The following is an 11,540-nucleotide window of genomic DNA, read 5'->3' on the forward strand; positions in this document are numbered from 1 at the left end:
GATCTTTTGAGCCCAGGAGTTCAAGGCTGCAGTGATCTATGATCATGCTCCTGTAAGCCTGAATGACAGAAAGAGACTCCCTCTCTCTCTCTCTCTCTTTTTTTTTTTTTTTTTTTTTTTTGAGACGGAGTCTCGCTCTGTAGCCCAGGCTGGAGTGCAGTGGTGCGATCTCGGCTCGCTGCAAGCTCTGCCTTCTGGGTTCACGCCATTCTCCTGTGTCAGCCTCCCGAGTAGCTGGGACTACAGGCGCCTGCCACCACGCCCGGCTAATTTTTTGTATTTTTAGTAGAGACGGGGTTTCACCGTGTTAGCCAGGATGGTCTCGATCTCCTGACCTCGTGATCCACCCGCCTCGGCCTCCCAAAGTGCTGGGATTACAGGCGGGAGCCATCACGCCCGGCCCCCTCTCTCTCTTAAAAAACAGAAAAGAAAATATGAAAATGGGTCCAATTAGTAGGTTGGTGCAAAAGTAATTGTGGTTTTCCATTACTTTTAATGGCAAAACTGCAATTACTTTTGCACCACCCTAATAGATTACGCAGCAGCAACTGGCATATTAGTGAGCACCACGGGGTGTCCTGGTGCCTGCAGCCACCTTCGCCTGCCCTCTGCTGCTCTGAGACAAGACCTTGCCTCATCCAGGATGGCTCTGCTTGCAGGGAGGGTCACAATTTAGAAAGGGCCCCACAAAAGTCCACCAGGCAGCAATCAATGGTACCTCGAGAAAAGCTATGAATGTCAAAGGACAAGCCATGGTCAAAATGGAATCCTGGACGTGGAAGGGAATTTTATATCCAGGGCCTGAGCCTGAAACCAAGGGAGAAAGTGATTCATGGGCTGCAAGGAGGCCCCAAGTCACCACAGCAGGTGACAATGTCCGTAAAAGGAGACAAAAAAAAAAAAAAACAAAGAAAGGACCCAGTGGGGGCCTGGCCTGGCTTAAGTGGGTCCTGGAGTAAAGACTGTCCTGGGCATCCCCTGAGCAGGGAGGGTTGATGGATGGAGAACACACACAGAGCCAGCCCTCCAGGCCTCAGCAACCATAGTCTTCCTGGAGGCTTCTAAGAAATAGAATGTAACATGATGTGCTTTCCTATTGTATGTTACATTTTTCTGGACTAAAAATTGAGGAGCAGAGGAAACAGCGAGACCAGGAAGCTACATTTAGAGGAGGCTCCCAGCCTCTGGGTTAGTTAGGATGGAGGGCTCACATCTTTGCCAGCTCCATCAGTAATGTGGATTTCTTCACTCCAGGCACACAGTGGCCTGGTGGGGTCAAATATTTGACCTAAAACAAATGGGACCAAATTTCAAAAATGAGAGGTGCAGCTGGTCCCTGCTAAGCAATCTCAGCAATGGAATCTTTCCAGCCCATGCCAGCTCACAGCCCCTTCCTGCCCCCAACCCTTCCGAGCAGCACACCCCCTGCCCAGAGCCCACGAGGCTGCCTCTTATCCTTTCTTCAAAAAGACCCTGAAATCCACTCTCTCCAAAAAATAGACCCTGGCGGGGTTGGGGAGGGGAGGAACACCAGTCACACCCCTCCCCAACCTGGACACAACCTGGTCCTTGCCTTCCTCCCCAGGTTGCCACAGAGGCATAAGCCCTGGCTGAAACCGACAGCAGGAATACCACGCCACACATCTCTGTTCAGTTGGTGCTTTTATTCTAAAGCCAGCAGGTTGGTGTGTAGTTGCCTCCCTGGTCTGAAATCAGTGCCCCTTTCAGCCCCTGCCCTGCTCCCTGTCCCTTGCTCCCACCCCAATCTCGCACCCCAATCTGAACAGAGGACTGCCCTCCTCAAAGTCACCAACCTGCTCTCAGGGCTGATCCTTGGAAAGGAGTTGTTTAAGGAAACACCCTAATTGCCTTCTAATATGTCAATATCAGATTAGATTGAACCACTACCATTTGCATTTTAATGGAAAAGCTGTGGGAATTGAGGGCTTCAGTGGTTAACTGGTAAAGTGTGGTAAGAGGGGGCCTCAGAGGCATGACAATTCTGGCAGAAGGTCACAGGTCACAGGTCACAAGCCATAGGCTGGCTGGGACCAGAGTCTTCAGGGGGCTGATTGACCTCCCTGGGCTCCCTACACCTGCCTTGGGGTGACTGTCCGCTGCCCACTGGGAAGAGCCAATCTTGAGTCTGTGGTCTAAAACTAAGAAGTTAACCAATCAAGAGAAGATGAACTACCCACAAATTGGTCCTCACAGACCTCATGTAAAGGGCCTGAGGATCAGGCCAGCACCTGGGACTCTGAGCAATGCACCCAAGAGCCTGTGCCCAGGAATGTCTAATTCAGACTGAGGGATACATGTGGGGAGTGGGCAGGGCCCAGGAAAGAGAGCAGGTCATCTGGGGAGGGGAGGGGGAATGTCCTTTCTGCCATTTACCACCTCTCTGGCAGCCTGAGCAGGGAAGAGAACCAGGCTGGCCACCTCTCACACCACAGACTCAAGCTGGGACATCCTCAGGCCAGCCTGGGGACCATGTCATGATGGGAGGTGTGTCTGCCTGTGTGCATATGTGCGTACTAGGCAAGAGAGATCAGGGCAGTCAGCGTAGGGACTGGGAGAGTCATGGGAGCTGGGTTGCATGGCAGAAATAAAAATCCAGGCTGTGCTCAGGAAAAGGATGGTGGGTATCCTGAGACCGGGCAAGTGCCTAAAAATTGATGTTCTTCAAGTCCATGGAGCAGCGGTACCTGCCGTCCAGGAACCTGGAGCACAGCAGGTTGGGCAAGCAAGGACAGGTGTGGTGCTTGCGTTTCCTAAAGAAAGGGACCTAAGGAGAGAAGAAAGCAACACCTTCACCAAAGGGAGGTAGGCGGGCCTCCTGGCAGCAGTCTCTGCTCAGCCCAGCGCTGGCAAATGTCTCACCCCCACACCCTAGCCCACTTCTCCACTGCACCTAGCACAACAATAATAGCAATTAGAGATGAGGAAACCGAGGTATGGTGTGGCTAAGCAATACGCCAAGATCACACAGCTAATTTGTGGAGGAGCTAGGATTTGCACCCAGGCTACCTGGCTCTGGAGATTCAGCACACATATGCCTGCACACACACACACACACACACACACACACACACACACACATGCACACACACTTCCATTGATTGAATGTTTGTTGCTCATCCATTATGGGCTCAACACCGTGGTGGGTGCTGCAAGTGCAGCCGTGAATAGGACAGCCACCATCTCTGCCCTGATTCACACCCCAGAGAAGTGCTAAACCAGTGGGGTATCCTCAGGGAGAAGTTAGGAGCATGGGCCCATTGTCAGACTGCCTGGGTTCAAATCCCAGGTTTACCACTTCCCAGCTGTGTGACAATCAGCAAATCATTTGGCCTCTCTGTGCCTCAGCTTTATCATTTGTAAAATGGGTTAATAATAGCACCTACCACATATGGTTATAAAGAGGTTAAAATAACAAAAAGCACCCAGTGTGAAGGGTGGCATGTAGGAAGCACTCAGCATTAGTTTTTATTACCACTGTTGTCTGTATTGGGAATATGGATCTGGAGCTGAACCACCTCACATTCCCCAAGGTTACAAGGACTGCCACATTGCCCTGCCTCGTTCACCACTCCCTAGCCCCTCTTCATCCTGGGACAGGAGGTTGGACAGAGGCTGTGATTGGGAGAGAGACCTCTGGAGGATGCTCTGTGCCCAGATGAGAACCAAGCCGGGGTGCAGGCAAGTCCCTGAAGAGCAGGAAACATGCCTGAGTCCAGGTGGAAGACAGCTGGTAAGCCTGAGAGCCTGTGCTCAGGAATGTCTAATTCAGACAGAGGGGTACATGTAGGGAGAGGGGCAAGGCCCAGGGAGGAGAGCAAGTCACCTGAGAGTCTGTGGAAACGCCCTAATTGCCTTCTAATATGTCAATGTTAGACTAGATTGAACCACCACCATTTGCATTTTAATGAAAAAGCTGTGGGAATTGGGAGCTTCACCAGTTAACTGGTAAAGTGTGGTAAAGTGGCTCCAGAGAGGGAGTGCAGCAGGGAGGCTGTGGCTCCAGAGGACTCTGGACTGGGAGCTGGAGGACAAGGAGTGGGAGCAAGGCAGGAGCTATGTACTTAGGGCATGAGAGAGTGACTTCTTAAAGTGGGCACCTCACTTGACTCACTGTAGGCCTGACCAGGTGTGGAAGGTGATTTTGTGGGTCTACTTTTGTGTCCCTGAAGGGAAGTTCGTACAGAGCAAAGGGCATGTGAGATCCTTCCCAAATCTGAATTCGTCAGATCCATAAGGGACATTAGAGGTAGTGAGTCTGCTCCACTCATCGTATAATTGTGGCCCAAGAGCAGGTGAGGTAATTTGCCCAAGTCCACACAGCAAATTAGGGGCTGGGAATGCCCAGCTTGTCTAACAGCCTATGACATCAGTGGCACCCCTCCACCCGAGGCTGCCCCCCAAAAACAAGGAGGCAGTGCCCAACATCAGTGAGGTATAACTAGAGGTGGCATCAGAAAACTGCAGTTCCAGTCCCAGCTCCGTCTCACTGGTTGTGTGCCTTGAGCAAGTCACATGACTTTGCTGTATGTCAGTTTCTTCAGCATTCCCCAGGGTTGCAGTGAGGATCAAATAAAGATCAGTGGTTCTCCAACCTGTGCTAGAAGTTTGTAGATGGATCATGTCAGGCCCTGTATAAATAAATGTACAAATGTGTTATCTGCAGGGCACTAAATAAGGTGGATGCCTGTTGGTGGTGGGGGCACAGCAACTCCATAGCCTTCTGCTTCCCCTTGGACATTCAGGGCCTGGATCAGGGCTGGATCAGCTGTCAGAGGAGGGTGAAGTCCTCTGGAGCCACAGCCTCCCTAGACTGCCTCTCTGGAGCCAGCCTCTCTAGTCTTCCTAGCTAGAGCAAGGCCCCAGGACATCATCACCCTCTGCTCCCCACATGGCCCACCCACATATGTGCACCCATGCAGAGTCTGCAGAGTACCTTGTGGCTGCCAGGGTGGCACTCCTCGCCTTCCCGCCCCAGCGGGGTGCACATCCGCAGCCCTCGAAGCCACAGGCTGATGGCACAGCAGGTGCCTGCCCCACACTGGACATCCCGCTCACAGGCCTGTAGAAGGGAGAGAGAAGGGAACAGTCCATTAGTGCACCCAAGAGAAAGCAGAAGGGAAGGGTAGATCCAAAAAGCCCTTATCAGGATGGAGCAAGAAGAGGCTGAGAGTATCACCCCTAGCCTTAGCTTAACAGAATGCCCTGGGCCACACCTTATTGCCTTGCTCCCCTCATGGGGAGGCTCAGGGCTCAGGGGGGCATTGGATCTGGATCTGAGGAAACTTCCGAGATCCTGGAGGCCACTCAGAAGGAAGACAGTCCTCCTTTCCTGACAAGGCTGGAGGTTAGAAGGCATAGCTTTTCTAGGGCTAAGTAGATGCTCAATGGATGCTGGTGGAATTGAATTAATTAGAATTCTCAGAGATGGGAGGGATCCTGATGGCCCAAATTCCTGGGTGGTCAGTGCTGAGCTGCCTTGGACCAGGAGTCTCCAGCCCTGACTCTGCACTGTGGTCAGTGCCTCCCCTCCGCATGGAGGCACCCCCATCCTGGCCCTCAAGAGGCCCAGCCTCAGCCGAGGGGCCAGCACCCCAGTGAACAGGTGCCTCTCCCAGGGTTTCTCTACTGACTTCCATGATCCCCAGAGAAGATCGCAGAACGGGGGCTGAGCGGCCCTGCCTGGTTTGGGAAAGGTGCCATTTGTAAAGAAGGCCACATGAGCACACGTTAAATAAAAGCCAGGGCCAGGGAAGACAGAACTCTTAACTGCTCCAGACTCAGGTGGGGACCTGCTGAAGAAGCATCCACACTTGCCATTCTCTGAGATGCTATGTGGCTTTTCTGAGCTGAAATGCAAAGCTGGGTTTTGGATCACTCTTCTCCACTAAAAGCCTATGGGCACCTTCAGGCTGCTGTGTGGGACATGGCAGGACCTGGAAGCCTCCTACTTGCTCAGACCCAAGAGGGAAAGAGTGGATGTCAGCTCCACTGATCATGCAGAGGAGTTACGAGTGGTGGGCACCCAGCTGTGCCTGTCTCCAGCCCAGCAAGGGCACATCTCACACCCAGCCAGGCCGCAAAAGCTTGGGGTTGGGGTAAAGGAAACCCCAGTCGACTCTTCTTCTCGCATAGAGATGGGGCATCACTGTCCCACTCTCAGAAGAAGGATCGTAAAGCCTTGGATGTGGGACAGTTACAGTCCAGGGAGCAGGGGAGTGTAGAGGTGGTGGAGCCTGGGCTCCTGCTGAAAATCAGAAGTGGGACACCAGCAGAACATGGAGGATGTGGGGAGCCTGGGGGTTCCTGACTTCCCCTTACTGCCCTGTTCTCACCACTCACCTGTCTTTTCTGGGTTTCCCTCACCTAGGGAAAAGTGCTCTCTATTGTGCTTTTCACTGTGAAAATGTTTGCTGCCACTCTCAGATCTGCCTGCCCTGCTGTTACTCTGGGCCAGTGCTGGAGCTGGCACAGGTGGTGAGGCAAGCCTGGTATTCAGGCCAACCACTCTGCTCCTGCCCTCACCGCGCAGCAGCCAGGGCTTCTCTCCATTGTTCTTGCCCTCCCAGATTTTCAATCTACCCCACAGAAGGGCAGCCTACAGTGTAAACACTTCATTAGGTATAATTCTGCTTTCACAATTATTTTTATTTTTGTTTTGGATCTCAAAAGCATTTGACTTGCCTTTAATATTTGTTCTTTTGAACTCAGTGTTTTTCCTTTAAAAGAGAAAAGAATTTGTCCTTTCTGTGAATGGTAAAATTAACCCAATTCCAGGAATTCTTTGGTATTTCTCTACATTTCCATTATCCATGTAAAAAGCTGGTGGAGGCTGAACTAAAAGTTAGTTTCCCTGCTCCCCCCCCGCTTTTTCTTCCAGTGGATTTTATATGGAAAGCTCTCAGGTAAAGCATTGCTTTCTGCTTCAATAAGAATTGTCCTGCTACCATAACACATCATGTGCCCCTATTTGAATGTGGTTTGAGGTAAAAGCAAACTTCTGAGAGAAAGGCATGATCTGAATATTTTGAACCAATTGTACAGTGCCCATATGCTGAACCTCTGCTTTGAGACTGGATTTCTACTTGTTATCTGGATGCTTGCTTTGGGCTACACTCAGCTAAATGTTAGTGTCACCCATATTCCTCTCAGAACTAACTAGGCAGACACAGAGTGAAAGAGTTTCAAAGATATCCTTTCTAAGCAGAGGTTAAATTTATACAATAGAAGTTTATAAGCTTACCACCTTTAATTAAGCTTACTGCCTTTAATTAAGTCAACATGCTATGTAAATTAATATTAATATTAATATGTGAATCAGACCATAAGTAAAAATTAAAATTCACACAAAAGATAAATTAAGGTTTGCCAATCCACTTTATAAAGGAATTCCTTATTACTTAATAGGAATCTTCATTTTACCAAAGGACTGAACTTCAAAATGTTCAATGCTCCACTAACGCATTTAAAACAGGATTTGATTCACACACAGCTTCTCAAAAGCAGATCCCATTTAGTAGAGTGAGGTCTAACTAGTCCGAAAATCGCATGCAATCCCTTTAATGCATAACTCCCCATTCCCTTTGGTTCACAGGGTGTTGAGCCAACAGAGCCTCCTACATGGTTCCTGGGCTCACAACCCGTGCAGACCCTGACATCTTCCCAAAACCCAGGGCACAGAGAATGTTAGGCGACTTACCCCTGTGATCACAGCACAGTCAGACACAGTTACTAGGAGGAGCATGATTGAGACTCGCGTGGCACCTCTCATGGTCACTTGGGGTGAAGGCAAAACACTGCCTGCTTGGATGCCTCTCGCTTCCTCCCGCTCAGCCTTGTGCCTGGCAAGCTGGGGAGGCCAGGCTCTCCTGCATCCCCCGCCTCCTCCCAGATGTTTACACTCAGGATCCAGGGCTGCATGTGGATGCCTCAACTCTGCTCTTCCCTTCTCCAACACCGATGTTACTCAGATGATCTCAGAAGCGAAGATGAGACCTGAATCTCTAACAACATCAAATCAACATCAAAACCAATAAAAATGGATACTTCGGGGGCTTTGACAGTTGCTCTAACTCTCCCAAGAACACAGTGATTCAGACAGTTATGTACATTTCACTCAACGTTCTTTTCTGCCTCTGGGTATCCTTCTATCCTACTTGGGGCAGATGAAAGGCTCTGGTAATGAATTAAGGGATTTGCAACATCACCATTTATCCTTCCCTGCAGCAAACTATACAACATACAGGATTATTGCTTCCCTCACACTCACTCCAAGACTTATCTAGGCATTTACCATGGGCTCAACACAGAGGTAGCTGAGAAGACAGAAGAGGGTGAGGTGGTATCCTTATTTCTCTAAAAGGTTAAAATTATAGTGAGGAGCCATAAGACAGTGAGGAAAAGAAGACCAGACTTGTGGGGCTGATGTTCCTAAGTGACACACACATAAGGATTTGCTCTCTCATGGGCTCAGGATGAACACCAGCAAGTGTCCCTTGGTACAATGACCCAAGGGCAGAAAGCCAGCAAACACACAGGGCACATACTCTCTCAGTACCCTGCAGAGCCGAGCTGGTATGGGCTGTGGCTGAAAGGTACTAGAGCCACACCACTGGCCTTCCAGTTTTAGGGGTGAGCATGAGAGTGGCCTTATCCGTGAGTGTATAAACCCGGTGGGCTCAGATGCTAGTCTGGTGGGAAGTTGACTTTGGGGATGGCCCCTCTGCCTGTAAGGGAAGCCCCTGACCCCAGCCCTCTCTGTGTCATACGACCCAGAGAGAGCTCCCAGTGCTTTGTCAGATGATCTGCATTCTCTCCACAGTAATAAAAGCCAACATTTCCCAAGGTATGTGTTGCAATATGTTAATACACAAATAAACAAATAAAAGACCTCTACAGTCAAAAATTTGGGAAACAAAAGCCGGCTTGTTTTTTTGCAGAACTTTTCAGGGCCTTTCATATGCTAATAAGTGTTTGAAACACCAAGTGGGAAATGCTGTTTGTAGTATTTCACAAGCAGATTCATCCACAAAACCTTTCTCATCAAATGTCACATGGGTCTAGGGTTTCCACATCGAAACGTTGATAGGCATTTATGAGTGCAGACAGGAAGATTAACTAGCATGGGAGCTGGGAGGTAAGCCCCCAGAGGCAGATGCTTTGATTCAGATCGATGGCTTCATGACCTTGAAAATATTGCTAATCTCTCCAAGCCTCAGTTTTCCTATCTATAACATGGGATAAGAATAGCATTTACATCATACGATTTTGTGAGTATTCATCTATTTATTTATTCATTGACTGTATTTATTGAGAGCCTACTATATTGAAGGCACTGTTCTTGGCACTGGGAATATAGCAGTGAACAAAACAAAACCCTGTCCTCATGTAATTTTGACTATAGTCAAGGAGACGGGTAATAGACAAATAAACAGATTTGTAATAAAATGGCCAGTTGTGTTGAGCACTGTAAAAAAGGAAGGCCAGGCGCAGTGGCTCATGCTTGTAATCCCAGCACTTTGGGTTAGAAGGTAGAGGCAGGCGGATCACTTGAGGTCAGGAGTTCGAGACCAGCCTGGTCAACATGATGAAACCCTGTCTCTAGTAAAAATATAAAAATTAGCCAGCTGTGGTGGCTCATGCTTGTAATCCCAGCTACTCGGGAGTCTGAGGCAAGAGAATCACTTGAACCTGGGAGGCAGCTGTTGCAGTGAGCCGAGATCGCGCCACTGCACTGCAGCCTGGGCAACAAAACGAGACTCTGTCTCAAAAAATAAAAAAAGGTGGTGGGGGGATAGGCAGGGAAGGCAACAGACCTTGACAAGTGGTGATATTTTAGATGTGGTAAGGGTCTCTCTGAGAAGGCACTTGTGCAGATGACTGATAAAGTGAAGGAGTGAGCTGGACAGAGCCTGGAGGAAAAGTCAGTGCAACAACCCTGTGGCAGGGCTTTTTGGCCAGTTCCAGGAGAAGCAAAGAGCGACGTGAGGCAGGGGACGGGATGGGAGGGGATGCAGTTGGAGCAGGAGCCAAAGGCCAAATCCAGCCTGCCTTGTGGGACACGGCAGGAACCTGACTCCAGGTGTGATGGGAACCCTTGGAGAGTTTGGAGCAGGGGAGAGGCAGGCTCTGGTATACACTTAGATTTTTTTTAGAGACAAGGTCTTGCTCTGTTACCCAGGTTGGAGTGTGATTATAGCTCACTGCAGCCTGGAACTCCTGGGCTCAAGCGATGCTCCTGCCTCAGCCTCCTGAGTAGCTAGGACCATAGACACGCACCACCGCACCTGGCCTGATTCACACCTTGAAAGATCCCTCTGACTGCAGATGGAGAGTTAAGTGAGATGATGCATATGAAGTGCTTACCACAATGCCCGGCACACAGCAGCATTTGCTACCAATGGCCAATTTTTACTATAAACATATGAACTTGTATGCTTTAATATAAAATTCTCCTGGGAGGTGAGAATCAAAATAATGAGTCTGTAAGGCCCACCTGTACACTGTGACACTGGGCCGGGCTGGTGATAGAAGAACCAAGAGACCATCCGAGCCTTGGAGGACCTTCCGCTCTGGGAGAAAAGCTACCTAGGGAGGAGGCAGCACTTTGCTGGGGCTTGGAACACCTTACAGAAGTGGTCCTGTGGGCTCTGCTTGCCCTGCACACACTACCCCACCTCACAAGCTTGCCTTCCAAGAGACAATGTCAGATCAGGTGATTCTCAGGCTAACACCCGTCCCATTCGCTCCTCTATTCTCACTCCCTCCCTCCCCACTGCTCCAAACACACAAAACTAATCATCTCACAATTGCAGTGAAGAATGGTAGCAAGACATGCTGTTGCAAAACAAAAGCAATAGCATTGATTAAAAACATTTTATTTCTCTTGAATGCTAGTGCTTGAGGAAAAGCCATTTTAATTAGAGGAGGGCAAGGGACAGAGGGCAACTTGGTGGAAATCCCAGAAGAGACTCTGAGGAGCTCCGGGGATAAGCAGTACTTGTTCTTTATTCAATAACTCAATTACACATTCATTCAGTTCCTTCCATGTGTCAGGACCAGGAACTCGCACTTCTAGGGTCTAATTTCCCTCTAGACCTTAGAGCTCTCCTGTTCCCATGTCTAGGTGGATTTCAACAGTACTTGATTCTTTTTCGCCATGGTTAGGGTTACTTTTTGGCTGACAGATGCAGTGTGGAAAAGGACAGTGGAAAGGAGAGGAAAACCCTAAACTAAGCAAGCAGGAACTGGGGGAGACAATGGAGGGAAGCCGGAGGGGAGGTGAGTCAAGAACGAGTGGTAAAAAACGGAGGGGAAACGGTGAAAGTGCTAAAAATGGACTTGGTTCCCCTGAGGGAGGAGAGAGCTAGTGGAGAAGATGTGCTGGGCAAGCCTTTCCCAGACTCCTACGCACCTGCAGAGAGAATGAGGGCAGGTGGGCAGCATGCCATTGAGTGTCTGTGTAGGAGGGCTACGTGCAGGTCACATCTCATAACTTCAGCCTGGCCCTTATTTCTCTGCTT

The 11,540-nt window shown here is 49.6% G+C and overlaps 1 protein-coding gene across 1 annotated transcript; it reads right to left on the reverse strand.

The window, feature by feature from the left end:
- Positions 1 to 2,314: 2,314 nt before the first annotated feature.
- Positions 2,315 to 7,857, reverse strand: PROK1 (prokineticin 1). The gene is made up of 3 exons (XM_002810466.5): positions 7,718 to 7,857; positions 4,955 to 5,080; positions 2,315 to 2,785 (listed from the first exon to the last, which is right to left on the reverse strand). The coding sequence occupies exons 1-3, from the start codon at positions 7,787 to 7,789 to the stop codon at positions 2,666 to 2,668; spliced, it is 318 nt and encodes a 105-aa protein (XP_002810512.2). The 5' UTR covers positions 7,790 to 7,857; the 3' UTR covers positions 2,315 to 2,665.
- Positions 7,858 to 11,540: the final 3,683 nt, after the last annotated feature.

The sequence above is a fragment of the Pongo abelii genome, chromosome 1 (assembly GCF_028885655.2).
Source record: "Pongo abelii isolate AG06213 chromosome 1, NHGRI_mPonAbe1-v2.0_pri, whole genome shotgun sequence".
Classification (NCBI taxonomy): domain Eukaryota; kingdom Metazoa; phylum Chordata; class Mammalia; order Primates; family Hominidae; genus Pongo; species Pongo abelii.